At 28.3% G+C, this 19,142-nt stretch overlaps 2 protein-coding genes across 2 annotated transcripts; both read left to right on the forward strand.

The window, feature by feature from the left end:
* Positions 1 to 4,020: 4,020 nt before the first annotated feature.
* LOC146995200 (uncharacterized) lies at positions 4,021 to 6,216 on the forward strand. Its single transcript, XM_085825165.1, has 3 exons — positions 4,021 to 4,418; positions 4,498 to 4,543; positions 6,025 to 6,216. The coding sequence occupies exons 1-3, from the start codon at positions 4,291 to 4,293 to the stop codon at positions 6,214 to 6,216; spliced, it is 366 nt and encodes a 121-aa protein (XP_085681291.1). The 5' UTR covers positions 4,021 to 4,290.
* Positions 6,217 to 6,262: 46 nt separating this feature from the next.
* LOC118200276 (uncharacterized) lies at positions 6,263 to 18,606 on the forward strand. The gene is made up of 5 exons (XM_035372224.2): positions 6,263 to 6,390; positions 10,054 to 10,199; positions 15,637 to 15,673; positions 15,785 to 15,920; positions 16,494 to 18,606. Exons 1-5 carry the CDS (start codon positions 6,285 to 6,287, stop codon positions 16,516 to 16,518), a joined length of 450 nt encoding a protein of 149 aa, XP_035228115.1. The 5' UTR covers positions 6,263 to 6,284; the 3' UTR covers positions 16,519 to 18,606.
* Positions 18,607 to 19,142: the final 536 nt, after the last annotated feature.

Below are 19,142 nucleotides of genomic sequence, written 5' to 3' on the forward strand. Positions count from 1 at the left end.
AGTTTTTAGATTTCCTTAAATTCTGTAATGATATTGAAAATTAAATTTCAAATTTGGATTCGGCAGCGTGAAAAAACCAATACAATTATAGGAATGGGAAGAAAACATTTTAAAATACAGGACAATAAAATTATAAAATTTCTAAATCTTCTAAAGTACTGGTTTAAAATTAAATAAATACAATTTTTGAAGTAAAATAGTTTCAATAATTGAAGTGTCTTAAAATTTCATGATGATTAGCAATTTGATCAATTTTCTAAAATTTCCATTTGAAATGCCGACAAATTCGATTTAGTATTTCTTTTTTTTTAGTCTTATAATATAACCGAAAATAGATATAAAACAGAAAATGAAATAAAGAATACCCAGCGCTTGTTTAAAATTCGGATGCGCAAAAATTGTTTCAATTCTCATTTAATTTAGTCTCCAAATTACATACCTCGCAAATTAAATCCCAATTTATTGCAACAATCGTAACAATTCGAGACATTTTAGGGCATATTTAGGAGGAAATCGTAAGAATTTTTTTTCTGCTTTTAGGACATCTTCCTATCAGGTTTTCGGTGATAATAGCAATTAAATAAATGCTTCAAATTTTCAAATAAATATCACAGTGAAAGAAGAAGTATCACGCCGCCCAGATGGAGAAGTAGTTAGTGACTCTGACTGCTATACCAAAAGCCTCGGGTTCGAATCCCGGAGAAGGCATGGATGTAACTTGTCCGTTCCTTCATAGGAGGCTATGGTTTATGGATTAATGTAATATAGAACCGATGCATTTTTTTTCTCCAAAAACACTTCACAGTTCTGGAATTTTCTGAACAAAAGTACTCTTACAGTTCCTTTTTCAATGATCTATTGTAGTGGCGTATGCCATCCGAGTAGGTAGAAACGATTTCTATAAGCTCTCGTGGTCACCGTGCTCCCCGGAATGGTGACCATGGGAATCCTGTGCACCGTCGAGTGTAAAGACAGCGTTCAAATAAAAAGCATTCATAAATAATAGCGTTCATCTCCCTTGGAGAGGTATCCCATCGGTGGGTGGTAAGTGAAACTTTCAAAATTCCTGTCCGAAGATCTGTAGATGCAAACCCACCTGCCGCTTAATGCGCAGATAAACGGGTAAGCACGATGCAGCATATATGATAAATTTTGTATTATGTTCCTAAAAATAGAGAAATATTTGTGAGGGGCATTTTAGAAGCAAATGACCTGTATTCACATTAAGAAAGCTTTACAAATGCGCATGTAGCTAGCGAATTTGTCGAGATTCGAACCCGAGCTCACCCATTTTGCCGCTAAGGGGAGGACCTAACTAACAGTGTTTCGCAGCTGTATCCATTCGGCCTAATACTTTCTTAAGATGTGTTTGCCGCCCAAAGGTTATAGTGATTAACTACGCTGACTGTTGTACCGAAGGCCCACGTTTCGAATCTCGAATGGAGGTTTGTAGATGTATAGTTTCTGTGCGGCATGGGGGCTCTCTATATATGGGGCGAGCCGAAAATCATCTCGAGAAGTTGTTGGTAGGGAAGGAGGAGTGGGAGACCCTCGGATCCGTTACGTTACCTGGAGTGCTTTTGAATTTTGTGGGTTTGTTCTGATGTTACTGTCAGACATAATCTTATATATATACGGCTTAAGTGTTCGTCGCCGATAGTTTATTGGTTGCTTGCGTAACTGTAAATAGTTTTATTCCCCGTGCAGTGAAGCGCGTGACGAATATTATGAGAAAGCTAAACCGTAAAAATTAAAAATACAAGAGCACATGCATTTAACATTTAATAAATAAATTTAACATCTATATATAATAGAATTCGGAACTATGCAACCGGCAAAAACCGGCAATGATGAAAAAACAAATTAAATAAATAAATATCTTTATTATATGCGGCTTAAGTGTCTGTTTGTCGCCGATAGTTTATTGGTTGCTTGCGTAACTGTACTAGCCAATGGACTGAAGTTGCAACGGCACAGGGTTGCCGTTTCAATCGAGACGTAGACAATTTCCTGTAAAACTTGCCTTTGCTATGACCATCCATAAGTCTCAGGTCCAAACGCTTAAGCGTGTTGGCATTTTTTTTACCTGAGCCTCCATTTAGACACGGTCAACTTTATGTTGCCTGTTCAAGAGTTCGTGAAAGAACGGACGTAAAATTAAAAATAATGGATGGTCCTCTGCAAGGCGAGCTTAAAAATGATGGAAAGATCTACGCAAGAAATGTTGTGTACAAAGATATCCTTGACAAGTGAATTAACATTTTATTTTTTTAAAGCAATTAAGGAAGTGGAAGGGGCGTCCTCGCCGCCTGCCCTGGGTAATTCAGTTCGAATTAGCAGACTCCTTTGCACAAATCATTTTAATTACAATTTATAATATCTAGAACAGCGGTCATTTCGTATGACCCCGGGCTTTTTAGTGTTGAGATAAGTCACAACAAAGATGTGTTTAGTATGTATCTTTTGTTTAAAGAGGTTTATTAGAAACATTATTTTTCTCCGATTCTTTTTATATCCATTTTGTTACCTTTTTCTTCATTATGTGTTTCAGATTTTTAAAAGGATAAAAGTCTACAGTGAATTAGATCAAACATTATACATTTTCAAAATGTTAACTCAATTAATTATTCCTTACTAAATTCACATCCTAGATTAGAAGAACCTAGCACCAAAAATCTTTCCTAAACTTTGCCAGTTTGCAATGTCAGGCATATAAGCTGATCTGATTCCTAATATCTCATTTAAAATGACGCAACAGTCTACATGTATAACACTAATGAATTCCAAGAAGATGCAACTGAGAAAGAAAACCATCTTTAATTTACTACAATATAGTAGAGAGGTATATAACATAGGAAGTAAATGCACACCTAGAAATATATACGATACTGAACGAAAGAACAATAATAAGGGGTAAAGATAATAACAATAATAAGGGATATAAAGAACAAAAATAAGGGGATTCAATTCTGCCACTGCCTTTGTATCTCGTCGAGGTCTACAAAGATAAGTAAATTTTGAGAACTGACTAGTTCTGTTACAAAAAAGAATCAATAATAGAATAGCAGAAGTTCAAAACGCTCTTGTTTATTATGGTGGAGTTTGTACATTCTACACTGTCAAAGAATGCAGAGTAAGTTATGCAGCTAACATTTAAGAATTTTGAGAAAAAAAAAAAAAAAAAAAAAAAGATGTATGATTGTATGACTTAAAAAGATTTCATTATATTTGCATTATTAAATGAAGGTACCAGGAAATTCAGAATTTTGCAGTATGTCCTTAATTTCGCTAAATATCTGATATACCGATGTTAGTGGGTGTAAATTTGAGAATCCACACATGTATGCACCAACTAAACGAAAACTTAAAAAATAAAATACTCGAATTTATAAATTAAAATAAAACATACTATAACACAAACGTTACATATTTAACAAAGTAATTTAAAGTCTAACAAATGTTTGGTTGTTTTAAAGCAATATCTTAAAATTTTCCTTCCTAAACTTATTTTGTTATCTTACTTTTAAATGCATAACTTCTTGGTTCGTGAATATAAGTTTCGTTGTCCCTAATCTAGGATATCTGCAAATTGCCGTCGTATTTACATGTTGATGAAGAACATTATTTAATAACATGTTAGCTTCAAAGAATGTTCTATACAGAATGGTTATTACTGCATAAGCACTTAACCTGATGTTCCATTACAGACGTTACATTCGTCTATTACGCAAATCCCGGGAAGACATCTTTTATTTTACTTTTAATATCTTAAAATATTATTATCTATTTTAATTTGGATTTTTCCCTTGTCTTTTTGCGATACACTGAGGAACAGCATCCTAAATTCTATTTATATTAAACACCGCCAAATTAACCTAACTGCTCCGTGCCTATTCAAAGAATCCAAAATATTTTTATTTTCAATAATTTGCTGTTAGAGAGCGAGCATTCACAATCGAAAAAATAAAACGATATCCCGGTACGCGTAATTGTACGCGCAGACGATTAATATGAACAGGATTAAATTTTATCTGTAAGAGAAGTTAACGAACATAAAATAATAAAAATATTCAAGGAGACCTCTTAAAGTGAGAGTTTTCTATATGGTTTAAAGAGAAAGGTTGCAGGTTGCGTCTAAAATTAAATATATACATTTGTCAGTTTTGAATATATATATATATGCGCAAGGAAGCTAAACTCTGAAATGCATTCAGAATACTGAATACAACAGGAAAAAGAAAAATTAACTACTAATTTAGACATTTTATGAACCTTTAGAGAAATTTGGCGATGTTTCCTAGTAGCAATGACTGTCATTTATGCATCCTACCTGGTAAAGAAAATGAATGCGTTAAACTTATCCGTTACAATAATCAAATTTATAAGTTCACAATAAAAAACAGTGACATTTTACAAAAGTAAGTATAATGAAGTGTTATAGTATAGTATGTTTCTACTTTTCTCTCTATATATACTATAGTAATAATTTCATTTCAGATTTCTTACAGAACATGGTATCATACGTCTGCAAATGGAATTACAGGTAAAGAGATCCTTGCAATAAAAATTTAGAAATCAGTATGAAAAATATTAATTCTAAGAAACAGTAAATAACAATAAATATCTATATACAAATCTAATACTTCTAATAAATATTATATACTACTAGATTTAGTAGTATATAATATTTATTAGAAGTATTAGATTTGTCTCAAACTGAAATTAATATCTGAAAAGAGGCAGACTGTGATTTAAAATAATATTTAAATTAAAATCTTATATTTAATACACAGTATCTTACAAATGCTATTGGAATCGTCTTTTATACAAGTAAACCAATTAAATATTTATAACATTTGCATTTGATATTTAATTCTGTAAGTACAATTCATCAAACAGTGTATGAATTAAAATCGTTCTTGGGTTTCCTTCAAGTTTTAAACTGACTATCCTAATCAAAATTAGCTTTTGCTAGCAAATATAAATTTATACAAATATTCAAAATTTTTATTTCTTGCAGATTTTGATAAAAAATTTGAAGATTTCTGCCCTTTTACCAATGAAAAATTTATTGCTTGGCTTACTGCCCACATACTAGCAGAAGATCGAGTCATTATTTCAAAAGTTGTTTCTGAATACCTTTTATGATTACCAAATGTTCTGCTGCAAATTAGGAAACACTCAAGCCTCAGTTATTTTAATATTTATGAAGACACTATATGACTGGATAGTTTTGGGCTAAGTATTCCTTCATTCTGTATTCTGTGAAGGTTTAGACAATGTTTTATAGCAGTTTTCTAATAGCTCTTTCTTACAAGATGCAAATGAAGAATTAATATTTGAATTTCTAAGTAGGCATGCTTTCTTAAAGCATCTATAATTAAAAAATTGGACTTATGTATTACTTCCATTAACCCTTGGCAGAAATTTCAACAATGGTCACCAGTCATTACTGTGGAATTCTATCATCCATAATTGGAGCTAAATTACACTATTTGATCAGTCGACTGCATAATACATAAATACAAAATAAATAAATAAATAACACAAATCTTAAGAACTTTTATTGAAAAACATTGGTAATAATTTTTAGATACCTTGCCATAAAATAATGTCATAAATTTACTTACTATATTTATTGCAAATGATTTTAATTGCTGTGTGGGTAAGTGTTTGAAAACTTTTGCGATATGATTTTATCCATTAAAAGAGAAGAAGATATTAATTTTAAAATTTGATATTTCATTTTTTGAAAAAACATGTCTAATATAAAAAGACCATGTATAAATTCATATTTCAAAGAAAACTACTTTTATTTACTTTTATGCATTTAAAAATTTTTACATTGTTTTCAGAACCTAAAAAGAGTCCGACCATTTTCTTGGGATAATATATATTTTGACAAACTCTTTGTAGTTACAGTTAGGTAGATAATGTGAATCCATGATAAATTACAGAACTTTAAATTTTATGTTAATAATAATAATAAAAAAAATTGAAAGCTTTCTACTCATTTTATTCTAGGATATTATTCTTCAAGTATTGTCTATGAGAACAAAAAACTCTGGAAAGATAAAAATACATGCATCCTTATTTTCAGCAATAATTGGTATCCTTTTTTTACAGAGTAAATTCTTATTTACTAAAACTATTTTCAAACTGATTGATTTTTTAAGCCGATATTCTTATTTTATTTTATTTTATTTTTTTACATAATACGTAACATTGAATCAGAGATACTTTTGAATTTCTTTGACAAAAATCTAAATTTTTACCCTTGGCATATGGCTAAAAAAGTATGTTTCAAGAGTAAAAGAAATATTTACTATGCAGCAAATCAACAATTTGTGCTAACAGTAGTTGGAAAGGAAAATGCACAGAATAGTTCAGGTATTGTTATCTGATAAATTTGATTAAACCATGTACTCCAATACATATCTGTTATATTATAATATTAATATAGCAATAAACAATTTTAAATACATTAATTTATCTGTATAAATAATTTACAGATAATTAATTATAAAAATTATAGAGAAAAATATGACTTTATAAAAAACTTTAATCATAAATATCATCCAAATATGGTTTATTTTTAAAACATTTTTGGTCAATACTTTAAGCTTTAGAAAGATATTCTGTATTCATATCTGATAAAAAGATATTCTGTATTTATATCTGATATGCAGATTATACCTTTTTTAAATTTAAGCATATATGTATTGTCCAGAAATAATTAAATTTTAATACAAATTCATGTTTTGAATCAGATTTTAATCTTTACAGTAAGCATATGTACTAATTGCAGTAAGCATACATACTGATTAAAAAATGACAAATTTTAAATATTTAATGTATTTCCTTTCTCATGATTCTAGATCCATATTAATAGTTTTTGCTTTGTTGATTGTAATAAATAAACTTAGAATGTATTAGCTGTATTTTAGGTTTTAAGCAATACAAAATTTAAAATACTCCCAGTAATGTACTGGGAAACTGTATTACTCCCTGTATTACTTGCACTTTTCCCAGTAATATAACAACCAACTTGGTAAAATGTATATATAGTTAAATTGATATCAAAATTTTACTTAGTATTAAGATTTCAATAAAAATTGTATAAAATACTATATAACTGCTTTAAAATTATAACACTGATTTGCTATACATAGTTTATATTATTTTTCCATGCTTGTATGCAAATTATCTCAAAGGTAAGTGTTTATTTCTTCTTCTGGCTCAAAATAGTCATAAACTGTGCTTTATATCTGAGAAACAATTCCAGAGTAAATGAAATTTGAGTCAAAATTTTAATTTTAATCCATATAATCTATCTAATGAAATAAAATAACTAAAATGCCATTTATCTTTCAACTTACAAAATATTGCGAACAAAATACATAGAAGTTGGCAAATAGTATCTAATACACAAAGTTTTTACTATAAAAAGTACATATAATAAAGTAAACTAAAAGAAGCAGAATTAAGCAACATTAGGAAAAAATTCAAAAGTTAATATACCAGTAATTTGTTTGATAAAGCATATTTATACTGATTTTAGCAATTGAAAAGATTATAATTAATTATCATGGATCAAAATGGGAAAATGCTATGCTTAGCTTGAAACAAGGACATAAATTTAAAAGAATATTTTATGCTAACAAACCTTATCTGCAGCAGCTTTGTAAAATTTCAAAAAAGGATAAGTTATCTCCTCTCCCCCCAAAAAAATAGTAAAAGGAATGAAACTCAGATGAAATACAAATGTACAGTCATAAAAATAAAACAAAATTACAATATATGCATACCAACCTACGACACTCAAAAATCAGACTTTTTTAAGAAGTCGGGAGAATTTTCACAACAAAATGTATAGAAAGAAAATATTTTTTTAATGATCAATTAACTTTCAATAGTAACTAATTAAAATCTGAAAGTTCAGTTACTAATTCTTGAATGCAAACAGTATTGTTTGCACCTTTTAATAGAAAAATAATACTTTAATTATTTTTTATACACATCACAAAAACAGTGGTAGATTTGTTTCATTAGGAAAGAAGCTTTGTAATTTTCTTCAGAACAAGCCATGGTGGGCTACTTATAAAAGTTTTTCTAATGTGTCATATTACTAATATTGGATGTAAATTTAGTCCTTGTTTTAGTAACATCATTAAAAATACTCTCACACTCTGCATTACTATGGAGAATTGTCAAGATGGTCAGTATTATTCTAGACAGTTCACTGTACTTTAAAATAACATCAGCTTTTTTTTTTTTTTTTTCCAAGTTTTCCAATTAAACTCCATTAGGTGTCAATTCTTGCTGGTTATATAACATTATTTAAGTTTTCTAATTGCAAACTACAAAACTGTGACTGCAGTTCATCAGTTGCACCATGAATTCCATTGTCTTTCAAAACTAAATAAAGCAAAACTGGATATGTATTCAAAAAGTAACTTATATCTGAAAAAGATGCATTTGCTAGAGGAGAAACATTCTCAACTTTAGCATGTAAAGTCACTTCATTATTAACTGAAAACTTATGTGGTATGTAATCACATACTCAACAGAAATAGATTCTAATATGGAGATAAAACTTATTTTTATCTTCCTCTGAAAGTTCTTTCATTACTTTGTTAGTTGTATCAACTATTATCTATTCTTCATTTTCCTTCCGATTTCATATTTTATCGTAAATCACGATATACAGAATTAGAAGACAAAACAAAAGTTGTTTTCATAAATTGATAAAATGTCTTAGAACAGATCACAAATTATTAATTGAAAAAAATGAATTAATGAAATTCTGCAGTGTAGAATTGTGTTAAGAACTTCATATGATGGCAAAATGGAGCATACAAAAAAGCTTTGTTAAAGTATGAAGATAAACAGATAAATATTTGTTCGTCACAAGATAAACTTACAGTAATCAGAAAATAATTCCCTTGGCAGTAATTTTCTAATGATTCAGAATTTAGATTAGTACATCAACACAAGATTTAGTTAAAACTATGCTTAATCTTATATTATTTTCACATAAATTTTAGTGAAACAGAACAGCAATTAGGACATCTGTCTGTCCTCATATATATATAAGTTTTAGTACATTAGTAATAGAAATCCTGATTATTCTATCCAAGAAAAAAGGTGTCAAATTTTAAAAATGCCAAGTTAAGCTTTTTTGTACAGGAAATTAAAACTTGTTAAAACAATAGCATAATAATTAAAATAAATATAATAGTGGCAATGAAAAAATTAACATATGAAGCAATGCAAAATGAATAAAATGATAAAATCAAAATATTAATCTCCCCAATTTTAATTTTCAAATGGAACTTGTCAAGGGGTAAATATTTGAAACACCAAACTGGTTTGATTAATGAGTGTTAAATAACATATTTCAATCCTCTGGACAATGCGAGACCATAAGCTGTTTTAAATACATTTTCCTTTTTGAAAACTAAGATTACAGAGAGTCTCATATTTGGCTCCAAACTTCCTCTGCATGCCATTCGTACTCAGAAAGAAAAACATGCAGTAAAATTAGAAATAAAAATAAAAAACGTTTGGACATATAATACTCAAAATCATATAAATAAACAGCAAATTACAGTGAGGAGAAAGAAAAATTGATAAAACTGTAATAAAAAACTCTGGAAAACTTCAAAAACGTAATTCATTTCAAGACAATCAACATTTATAAACTCATTCCTTACATTTTTTCGTAACTTTACTTCCTAATTTTTTTTCAAGTTTTAATGTAAATATTTTGTTAAAAATTCATATTGTATAATTTAAAAGCGACATTTGTCTAATTTTAAAGTTTGCATAGTTCTTTTATACATGCACAAATACAATAACACTTATTTCATTGTATATTTTTTTAAGTACAAAACTACAAAAAATGTACAAGGTCTTTTATTTTTTAATTGCTAAAGCATTACATGTTAGTAGTATCTTAAACAAAATTTTAGCAAAAAATATAACATATGTATTTTTCCCCTAATTCTGCATATATAATAAAATGCAATAATTTATAAATACATATAACAGCATTATCAGATGCCACAGACAGTGAGATAGTTGCTGAATCAGAAGAAAGATGTCATACAACTTTGAAAACAGGAGATAATAATATTTCTATGAAAAGAACACTTTCTGCAGAAAATAACTGGAAAGACACTTTTCAAAAATCTGAGGTAATATCTTTTTGCGTTTATCTGTTTTTATTGATTACTTATCAGACTATGAGATCACTGTATTATTTTCCCCCATTTAGGAAAGTTAAGCTAAAAATGATCTAAAAACTAATCCCACTTCTTTTTTAATTCCTTGTAAAGTAAAGGAAGTACTGCAATCCTGAAACATTTTGGGTATCATATTCAACAAAAATTACCCATTTTTCCTGCTCTCAAATCCATTTGAATGATGTTTTTGTGCAACATATGTACATATGGACACAATAAAAAACTCTCTTTTTCAAAATGGATTGTAAAATGTATTCAAAATGGATTTAGAAAAGATTTTTTTCGTGCCTTCTGTACGTTCATACGTACAAATGCATCTCACATTACTCAAAAACAAATAGCCATAGAAGATTAAAATTTTGTATATGAGACTATTATAATATGTAGTTGTGCACCTCCCTTTATTGTTGCAATTGGCTTCACCAAACATATATAAATGTATATATATTGCCACTCTGTTACCCAGCTTGATGAGCTCAGTTTTTTATTCTTCAATGTTACGAAATTGTGTACCTTTTGCTATAAAAATGATTGAATTTTGTTGTTGTTATGTTCCGGTTAAGGTTTTTATGCCTTTAAAGAATCTGCATGCAATATTTGTAGAAATATCAACAATTTTCAGAGTTTAAAGTGATGGTAATCTTAATAAGGCCTCCATTTGTTTACATCTGAAATTCTTAGCAGAGTACTGGTGCACAAATTTCAGTGTCTTTTTGTGCTCAGTGTGACCAAAAGATAATTTTTTATTTTATGCACTAAAAATTTTGTCTTCCTGCCTGCTGGCCAAATTGCTTGTTTTTGCCCAGAAACTTTATTTTTAATTGCAAAAAATGTTTAACTGTTTTTGTTGTTTTAGGTTTTTATGCATTTTATAATTTTTAATGAAGATTGAGTTTTTATGTATTTTTGTCTTGCCACGAAGTTAGAACTGAATTGGTTGAATTAAAAATATATCTCTAATGAAATTCAAGGAAATAAGTTTAAATGAAAAGCAGGAAAAAATGTGTTTAATTTGATAGGCCATATAAGGTCATCTGGTGCCCGAATATATGGAGGAATGAAAGGAGGATGATTCAAGCTTTGGTCTCTAAAGTGGGTGTTTCTTTTTTACATCCAGATCATCCTTGACAGCACTTTAATAGTGTTTCCACAAGCCAAAAAGGTGGGGGTCACTTCCACATAAAAAGAACATTCATTATTAGATGGATAATAGCAGTTTTGTATAGTTTAGTGGCATTTACGTAAAAGTCACATATTTGTTTTTTTCGATAACTTGCAAAAGCTATATTGATTTGGAATTTGTTTTATAAAATTCGAAAGCTACTGGAATACAAGAATATGAAAAATAACTTAGGCACCTTTGAAATGTCAAAATATCGCAAAAATATAAAACACTTTAAACCTTAATTTCCTTATAACTAACTGGTATAAGCATAAAAAATTTTATACCTCTTTCAATAGCCTTGATACAGTATTCACTACCTTAATTTTATGTTCCAAATATCAAAATGTTTTAAATATCAAAATGTTAAGTACATTTTTGTCATCCACATAATATTGTAACAGGTACTTTTTAAAAATTTTTAGGGGAAAGAATTATTAATTGCTCATTTTAAACTCATCATTTTATTTTTATACTAAAATGAAAAATAATAATTTTGGGCTTACATATCTTAAATGAAAATTGAAATTACCCCGAAATCCTGTAATCCTCATTAAAATTAATAAATATATAGACAGATGTGCTAATAAGTCAACTTTCCTTCATTTGTAATCCAAATTTGAGTAAAATTGTATACAGAAACATTTGCCAATTCGGCAGAAGTACCATGTGTGGTCAAGATGATGTGATCATGTGAATGTGACACATCATCGAGACAGCATGAATGCATGCAATTTTTATTCAGTTTATATTTCTTATGTAACTTTGATATATGCTAACATTACAAGTAAAGTAATGTAATTTTACATTACTTTTCTTGAAAAATATAGTTAATGCAATTGAAATTAAATATATGCACGTGCCAAAAATGAAAAATATTAAATATACACGGGTCTTTATGCATATCCTTGCAAAAAGCCTATATCTACCTTTAACAAAATACGTAAATATTTATTAAATTATTTATAAATGTATTTGGAAATGAAGGTTTAGTTTGGATTTTATGAGATTATGGGAAAGCCTTGAGGGCTATCTGCTGAAGAAGAGGGATGCCTTTATGAAGGACTTTCTAAGAGTAACTGGTTCGTATATGTGTTATACATGGGGAAAACTACGAAAGCACTCATACAACCCGCCTGTTCGCAGGATTCAAACCTTGGACTGAACTACCAATGTTCGGTGACTTTTTCCGCTCAGACACTGGTGAACCTGGAAATGAAGGATTTATTCATTCATAAACTCCTGTGAATGTTTCTGTGAAGAAATCTAGTTATTAAATATAATTAAATTTAGAATAATTATAAATACTATTTAAATAAATAATAACTTTAATATTAATTTGTAACCATAAATTGAAATTCCATTGACTAACATGTATATAAAACTATTTAAGTAAGAATTGTTCGTACTGGAAAGCAATCTGTTAAAAGGTGTAAAGCAATATGTCGTATGTTTTAGGAAGTAGTAAAGAAGTATTTTTAGAATATGTGTTGTTGAAATTAAAGATAAAAAAATTTTTTTCCCTTTCAAAAATATACTTAAGTACTTGGAAATCGGCGGCAATATTTAATGTACTTTACAATTAAAATAAAATGTGCTGTAATTTGAAATGAACCAAACAGAGCATTAATTATAAAGCTACTCTGATTTTTGATTTAAAGGATGCCTCAGAAGCTAAAAAATCATCTCATATTTGAGAAAGTATTTCAAGAAGCTCTGAAAATAGAAAAGAAATATTGCGTAATTTTAATATTACAATAAACTTTTATCTTAATTTGTGCCATCGTTAACCAAATAAAATCAAATTACTTTAAAATTTCATTCTAAAGTAATTAAAGAAAACTTGTGAAAATATTTCATTCAAATTAAACTATTCTGAGAAATTTGCAGCATTTAATTCTGTTCAAAATGAAATGTTGCTTAAAAATATATTCTTAGGACTATGAAATATTATAGAAAAGAAAATATACACATTTATATGTATATTTACAATGTAATTACAAAATGTTTACCTCCGATCATGTCAAAAACCATTGATATTAATTTGGCAAGTCATTTGGTCTGTACGAAGGAAGTGCAGCTCCTTCAAGGCGGTGCATAAAAAAAACTAGATAGAGCCTCTCCTCTTACTTCCTACCTACATGTCAAAATATAATTTTTTATGCTATAGACTAGCATCCTTTTCTATTGTTTCAGTTAGAACTCTTTTTATATTAAGTTCAATTTTATTAATATTTTCATATAAAATGTATGGTTTAATCAATATATAATTAAGATATTTATAATAAAGCCTGCTTTCTGCTCCTACAACTTAATTCAACTATACGGTAATAAGTTCTGTTATTAGGCAGAAATGCATGTTCAACAGGAAAGGATAATGCTCTGGCCCCAAAACTTTGCTGGCATCATCTCAAATGTAGAAGCAGGCCTGTTTCCATCAAAATGCTATACTTGAAGGGTTTGCTAAGAAAACCTGGTTCATGTCTAAACATGAGCAGAAAACAGTTAAAAAGTTAAAATACTAAAAATAAAAATAATAATAAAAAGAAAGCAGTTAAGTTTGTATTAAACATAAAGTGAGTCAGAATTAAAATATTCATTGAAAAGCAATGTAAATTATTACAGCAAAGTTTAACTAATTTTACAGTCACTTAATTTTATGTATATATCTTACCAGAAATAATTTTAATCCCTGAATCATGTCATCTGAACCTTTTTTATGTTAGATTATCATGTGTGCTTTTAATCTTACCTTCCCATTAAAATTTACTATACCAAAAACTGCTCATTGCTCAACTCTATAACTAACCCCGTTTTGATGAAATAACTGCATGTCTATATTATTACTAAAATTTCAATTCAAATATTTGCTATCAATTTTAATATGCTTTTGAACAACAAAACCTCTTAACTAACTTGAAAGACTTCAAAACATGTTTAAAAAATAAATACCTGCCAATAATATAAAAGCAGTTAAAATGGACTGAAATAAGCAAATTTTGTAATGGAATATGTGTACAGAAATACTGTATTAAGGTTGAGTGATAGACAAAAGCATTTTGCTGGTGTCACTCCCTAAACTGTGTAAACTGTCATTCTCTGAAAAATTTCAAGTAGTATTCATTAATAAATAATGTGAAGCTCAATGACATATAATATATATATAATGGTTTTAATTAATCCAGCTAATGTAATTTAATAAAAAATCTTTAATGATTTTAGATATATCATAAATTAAATGATTCAAATCAATCAGATAATATAGTAGAAAAAAAATTAAGAACTATACTTATTGCTTTTCAATCACTTAGTTTATTAATCAATAACAGATAGATTTCAATTATAAAGTTAAATATGTTATGTTTTGCCTAATGGTAACATGTTGGAAGACAAAAGTTTTTAGTCCAAGCAGTAGCAACACATTTCTTTCAAACAGCCAAGTTTGTTTGTTCATTAAATTTGTAAGATAAATAGCTTAAATTTTAACAAATAGCATGCCAAAGATAAAAATGTTTTACAAGTTGCCACTGCTTACTTTTCAGTCAGAGAGTTTATTAAGTTTTCCTAGCATATGATATAAATAAAAAACAAATTCAAAATTTGGGCTTTGAAGTGCACATGTTCAGATGAAGGACTATGTGTTTTCAAATTTTGGCAGCTCTAGATAGCCAAAATTTGAAAATTTGAAGAATATCTATGTATGCAACCCTCACACTATGGAAAAATGATGCTAATGAGGAATATAATTTTTCCATAGTGTGAGGGTTGCATACATAGATATTCTTCATTATTTAATAAAGAGTTACATATACATTGGTTTATGCATACACATATCAGTTGTATATGTATATAATGAACATATACTGAAATAGAAAAGTAGCAAAAAATGTTATCTAACACTGTAAAAACTTTTGCATACTTGTTTAAATATTTTCCCCACTGATTTAAAGATTTTTGGTATACTGCATTAAATTCAATGGAAATCAAATTCTTTACTAATTTTTAAACACAGAATTTTCAAAGTATGAACTAAGTATGTAACTGCAAACAGATACACATGTTCCAGCATGATTTCAAGAAAAATCAATTTTAAAATATACTATCTTTAGTTCTAAAATAAAATTCGCTTACTTCCTTTTCTTTTTTTAATGTGTAATATAATTATTATAATTTTAAGCTTAAAAAATCAATTTTTAAGTAATGTTTAAATGCATATTTATGTTTCAGAATGAAGCAGCTGATATTATGAACACAGGAAATACAGGTAAAATAATTCAAACACAAGTAAATTTTATACATTACATCTGATTTAGGGGGAAAAAAAAATCAATATACTGGACTTAAAATATTTTTTTCGTATTTCCCAAAATTTTAGTTATGGATGGAGAAAATCTCAATAAAATGGAGAAGGAAAGATTAAAGAAACTATCTGAAGCAACAATTCCAGACGTTCCAAAAAAACAAAATCGAAAAAATAAACGCCATAAAGGGATTTTAAATTATTTTTTCAGGTATGATGCCAAAAGTTTATTAAATTACAAATTATGTTTCCTCATGCAGCATACTGAGGTTCTGGTTAATTTAGAAGAATTAAAACTTCTGTAGTGAAATTTGCAAAGTTAAATGCCTGAATTAAAAAAAAAAAAAAAAAAAAAAAATGAGTATTTGCACGGTAAAATAATATATATATATATTAAAAATCCAGTTGCCCAGTATCAGGAATAATTTAATATCCAGATCTCCAGACCACCAGCATTTCTTTTTCTCTCTACAATGTCTGTGCAAATGAGGAATATAATACCCATGATAAAGCAGGTGCGTCATAAAAGCGATTTTTTTCCCCCAAATAAATGAGATTCCTGTGTGTTATTATTGACAATGTACTGACATTAGTCAGAACCACATTTTCAATTCTTGAGTAGGTGTTGAGGCAGACTAGTACTTTTCTACCTGACCCAAGAAACATTTTTTTCTAATATAAGATTATTCAGATACACAATAGAAATGTTCTCAAAAGTGCAAGATGTAAGAATTAATAAAATGCTTAATAAATATTTAAATTGTTACTTTTCTTTAATTTTTAGGTTTCTGTACAAGGATACTGATTGACAAAGTGCAGGTATTTAAGACAAAAGGAAGTCAATTTATTTTTTGCACTTGACCTTTAAGAATTCCAGTTTGTTTGATACTTGTAGCTTTATTTTATATTTAAAAGTATGTGTATGTTATGAAATATTAGAATTTCTTATATAAAGTTTAGTATCAGGTTCATTAATTTTTTAAGTAAATTAAAACTTCTTTAATGAATCTTAAATACATGGGCTCATATTAGTGATTTGCTTTTCCGACTTTTTATAATCAAAATAAGAAATATTTTGGGGAGAAATTTTATGTTATATATAAAATCCATATTTCAAAACCTGACAAATACTTTAAATTAAAAAGCAAAACAAAAAAATCCATATGTTTAGATGCCTTTCATATTACATACAGTGGGTAAACAATAATTTATATAAACTAATTTGTATTTATATTGCTGTCAGAAAAAAATGGTGGAAACTTTATGTGTTCAAAATAGACGAATAATTCCACCGGTAATATAGATAATAGACACTGGTCATTTATATTATATTCCTACTGATAATTAATTTTAAAAACAGACAATACAAATTGTATAAGTAAGAACATGAACATATGTATTGTTACTGTGATTTATTACCATGATGATGCAATACAGAAGCAGCATTTTCATAGCAGTTTAAAATGGAAAATGGAAAATTTCATAATTAAAATTGGCCTGTTCAGAGCAATCTATAGCTGTAACTGTCTAATACATAAGACACTACTATTTACGCATATAGTATTCAAAGGATATAGAACAGGATTCTGGAAATGGGAGGAATTAATTAAAATAAATAGAATAAACACCTTTAATTAATGAAACAAACTACCAAAAAAATCAAGCATTGTACTATTTACGCACATTACACAAGAAATCAAGAAAAGGGGCAATTTCGAATACTTTTAAAGCATTTTACAGATATGCATCTTGTCACATTTATTTCCTGTTGCATAGTTATCACATTCAACGGATCTTAATCCCCAATATTTTTTACAGGCCAGTCATTCCAAAAAAAAAAATGTTGCTTATCATAACAGCATCACAAATTTGATGTAACTGAAGGGCTATAATATCATTTAATAGTGCAAAGCATCACAGACAATCATCTGCAGTCAGCTACGGAACACACTCTTCATTGGCTTAAGCAAATTCAAGGCACAGACCACACTAAGCAGATTATTTACATCAGGGGATCTCAAGCTTTTGACTAATGTGCACCATCTAAATAAAAACTGAAAACCTTTAGTACCACCACTACAAAGTTCTACAACCAGCACAACTCTTAAACAAAGCTCAAATCGCATAAATTTACAAGTGTTACAGAAAAAACTCATACAGGATGTTGGAGGTTTTAATTTTTGGATTTAATAGTTAAAAATACTTTGCTTCTTTTTGTACCACTTATTTTTCTCTTATGCACCATCAGTGGTATGTGTACCACCAGTTGAGAACCCCTGATTTAGATCATTTCACATATTGTAATTGGTGTTTTGTGTAAATAATGCGCATTATACAGCAATTCCTGTACTTATGCTGGCACTGCTTCAGGTGATATTTACTTCTCTTATTCAATTCACAATGCTTAAATAGTATAAGAAATGTTTAATTGTTTTGAATTGAACTTTTTTTTTTATTCCCTAGTTTACTTCACTTATTGAATAGATTATTTTTACTGTATTATATCATACATTAGTCATTAACTGGGTGTTTTTTTAATTAATTATTTTCAATTGCAGAATCCTTTTCTGCATCTTTTAAAGATGATATATTTAAATTTTGACACCATGCTGTTTAATGGTTACAGTTACACAGTGCTCTGAAAAGGCTAACTTCAATTATGATCACCCCGGAATTAAATATCATTGGTATTTTCAGATAAAAATGCTTGTCAATTTTCTAACATATGTAATATATTGTTAACACTAAGTTTGTATAAAATATTGTACATCATAAATTTTAATTCTGCATACAGAACTACAAAATGCTGATTGAATATATCATCAAAGATATTTAATTTTAATCAAGAAATTGTATAAACATGATTTATTTATAAATATTTATGTTCTGAATGTTACTACTAGAAGAGAGAAAGAGACCTCTCTGGTTTTCTACAAAATATTTTAGTTATCATAAATAAATCTGTATTTGATTGTTTAGAAACATTTGCACATCATAATTATTAGTATTAATTATTCTAAATACTGAAATATTCTACATTTTCACAAACTATTATGATTTAATTTGTAGTGACCTACATCTGACCCCAAAATATATTACAGGTCTCAATAATGTTTTATCATCATGTTTGTGAATTTTAAATATAAAACACAGAGATGTGCTAGATACAAATAAAAGAATTTTACTTTATGCTAAGTTAATAATACAAACACTCTGTTCCAATATTCAGCTTCCCGAGCACAAAGAGAGGAATTGTAACCATTATAATAATGAAAAATACATATCAGAGACATACTTTCAGCCTGCTATATCATTATATTAAAGCAAATTGAATTTAACCCCCCCCCAGTGGCATGACCACCTTTATCCTATTATGAGATTTTTTTGTCATTTACATTAGAAAAGAAATTTGCTTTCTTACTTTGACCAATGT

The sequence above is a fragment of the Stegodyphus dumicola genome, chromosome 10 (assembly GCF_044657685.1).
Source record: "Stegodyphus dumicola isolate Sdum_Otavi_A_Nest chromosome 10, ASM4465768v1".
NCBI lineage: Eukaryota > Metazoa > Arthropoda > Arachnida > Araneae > Eresidae > Stegodyphus > Stegodyphus dumicola.

Excerpts from the sequence above, each read along its gene's own strand:
- LOC146995200 (XM_085825165.1), top strand. The coding sequence starts at position 4,291 with ATGTTTCCTAGTAGCAATGACTGTCATTTATGCATCCTACCTGGTAAA. Across the intron at positions 4,419-4,497 it reads AACAGTGACATTTTACAAAA|ATTTCTTACAGAACATGGTA; the intron begins GTAAGTATAATG and ends ATTTCATTTCAG. Across the intron at positions 4,544-6,024 it reads GTCTGCAAATGGAATTACAG|GATATTATTCTTCAAGTATT; the intron begins GTAAAGAGATCC and ends ATTTTATTCTAG.
- LOC118200276 (XM_035372224.2), top strand. The coding sequence starts at position 6,285 with ATGGCTAAAAAAGTATGTTTCAAGAGTAAAAGAAATATTTACTATGCA. Across the intron at positions 6,391-10,053 it reads AAATGCACAGAATAGTTCAG|CATTATCAGATGCCACAGAC; the intron begins GTATTGTTATCT and ends TACATATAACAG. Across the intron at positions 15,921-16,493 it reads ATTTTAAATTATTTTTTCAG|GTTTCTGTACAAGGATACTG; the intron begins GTATGATGCCAA and ends TTTAATTTTTAG.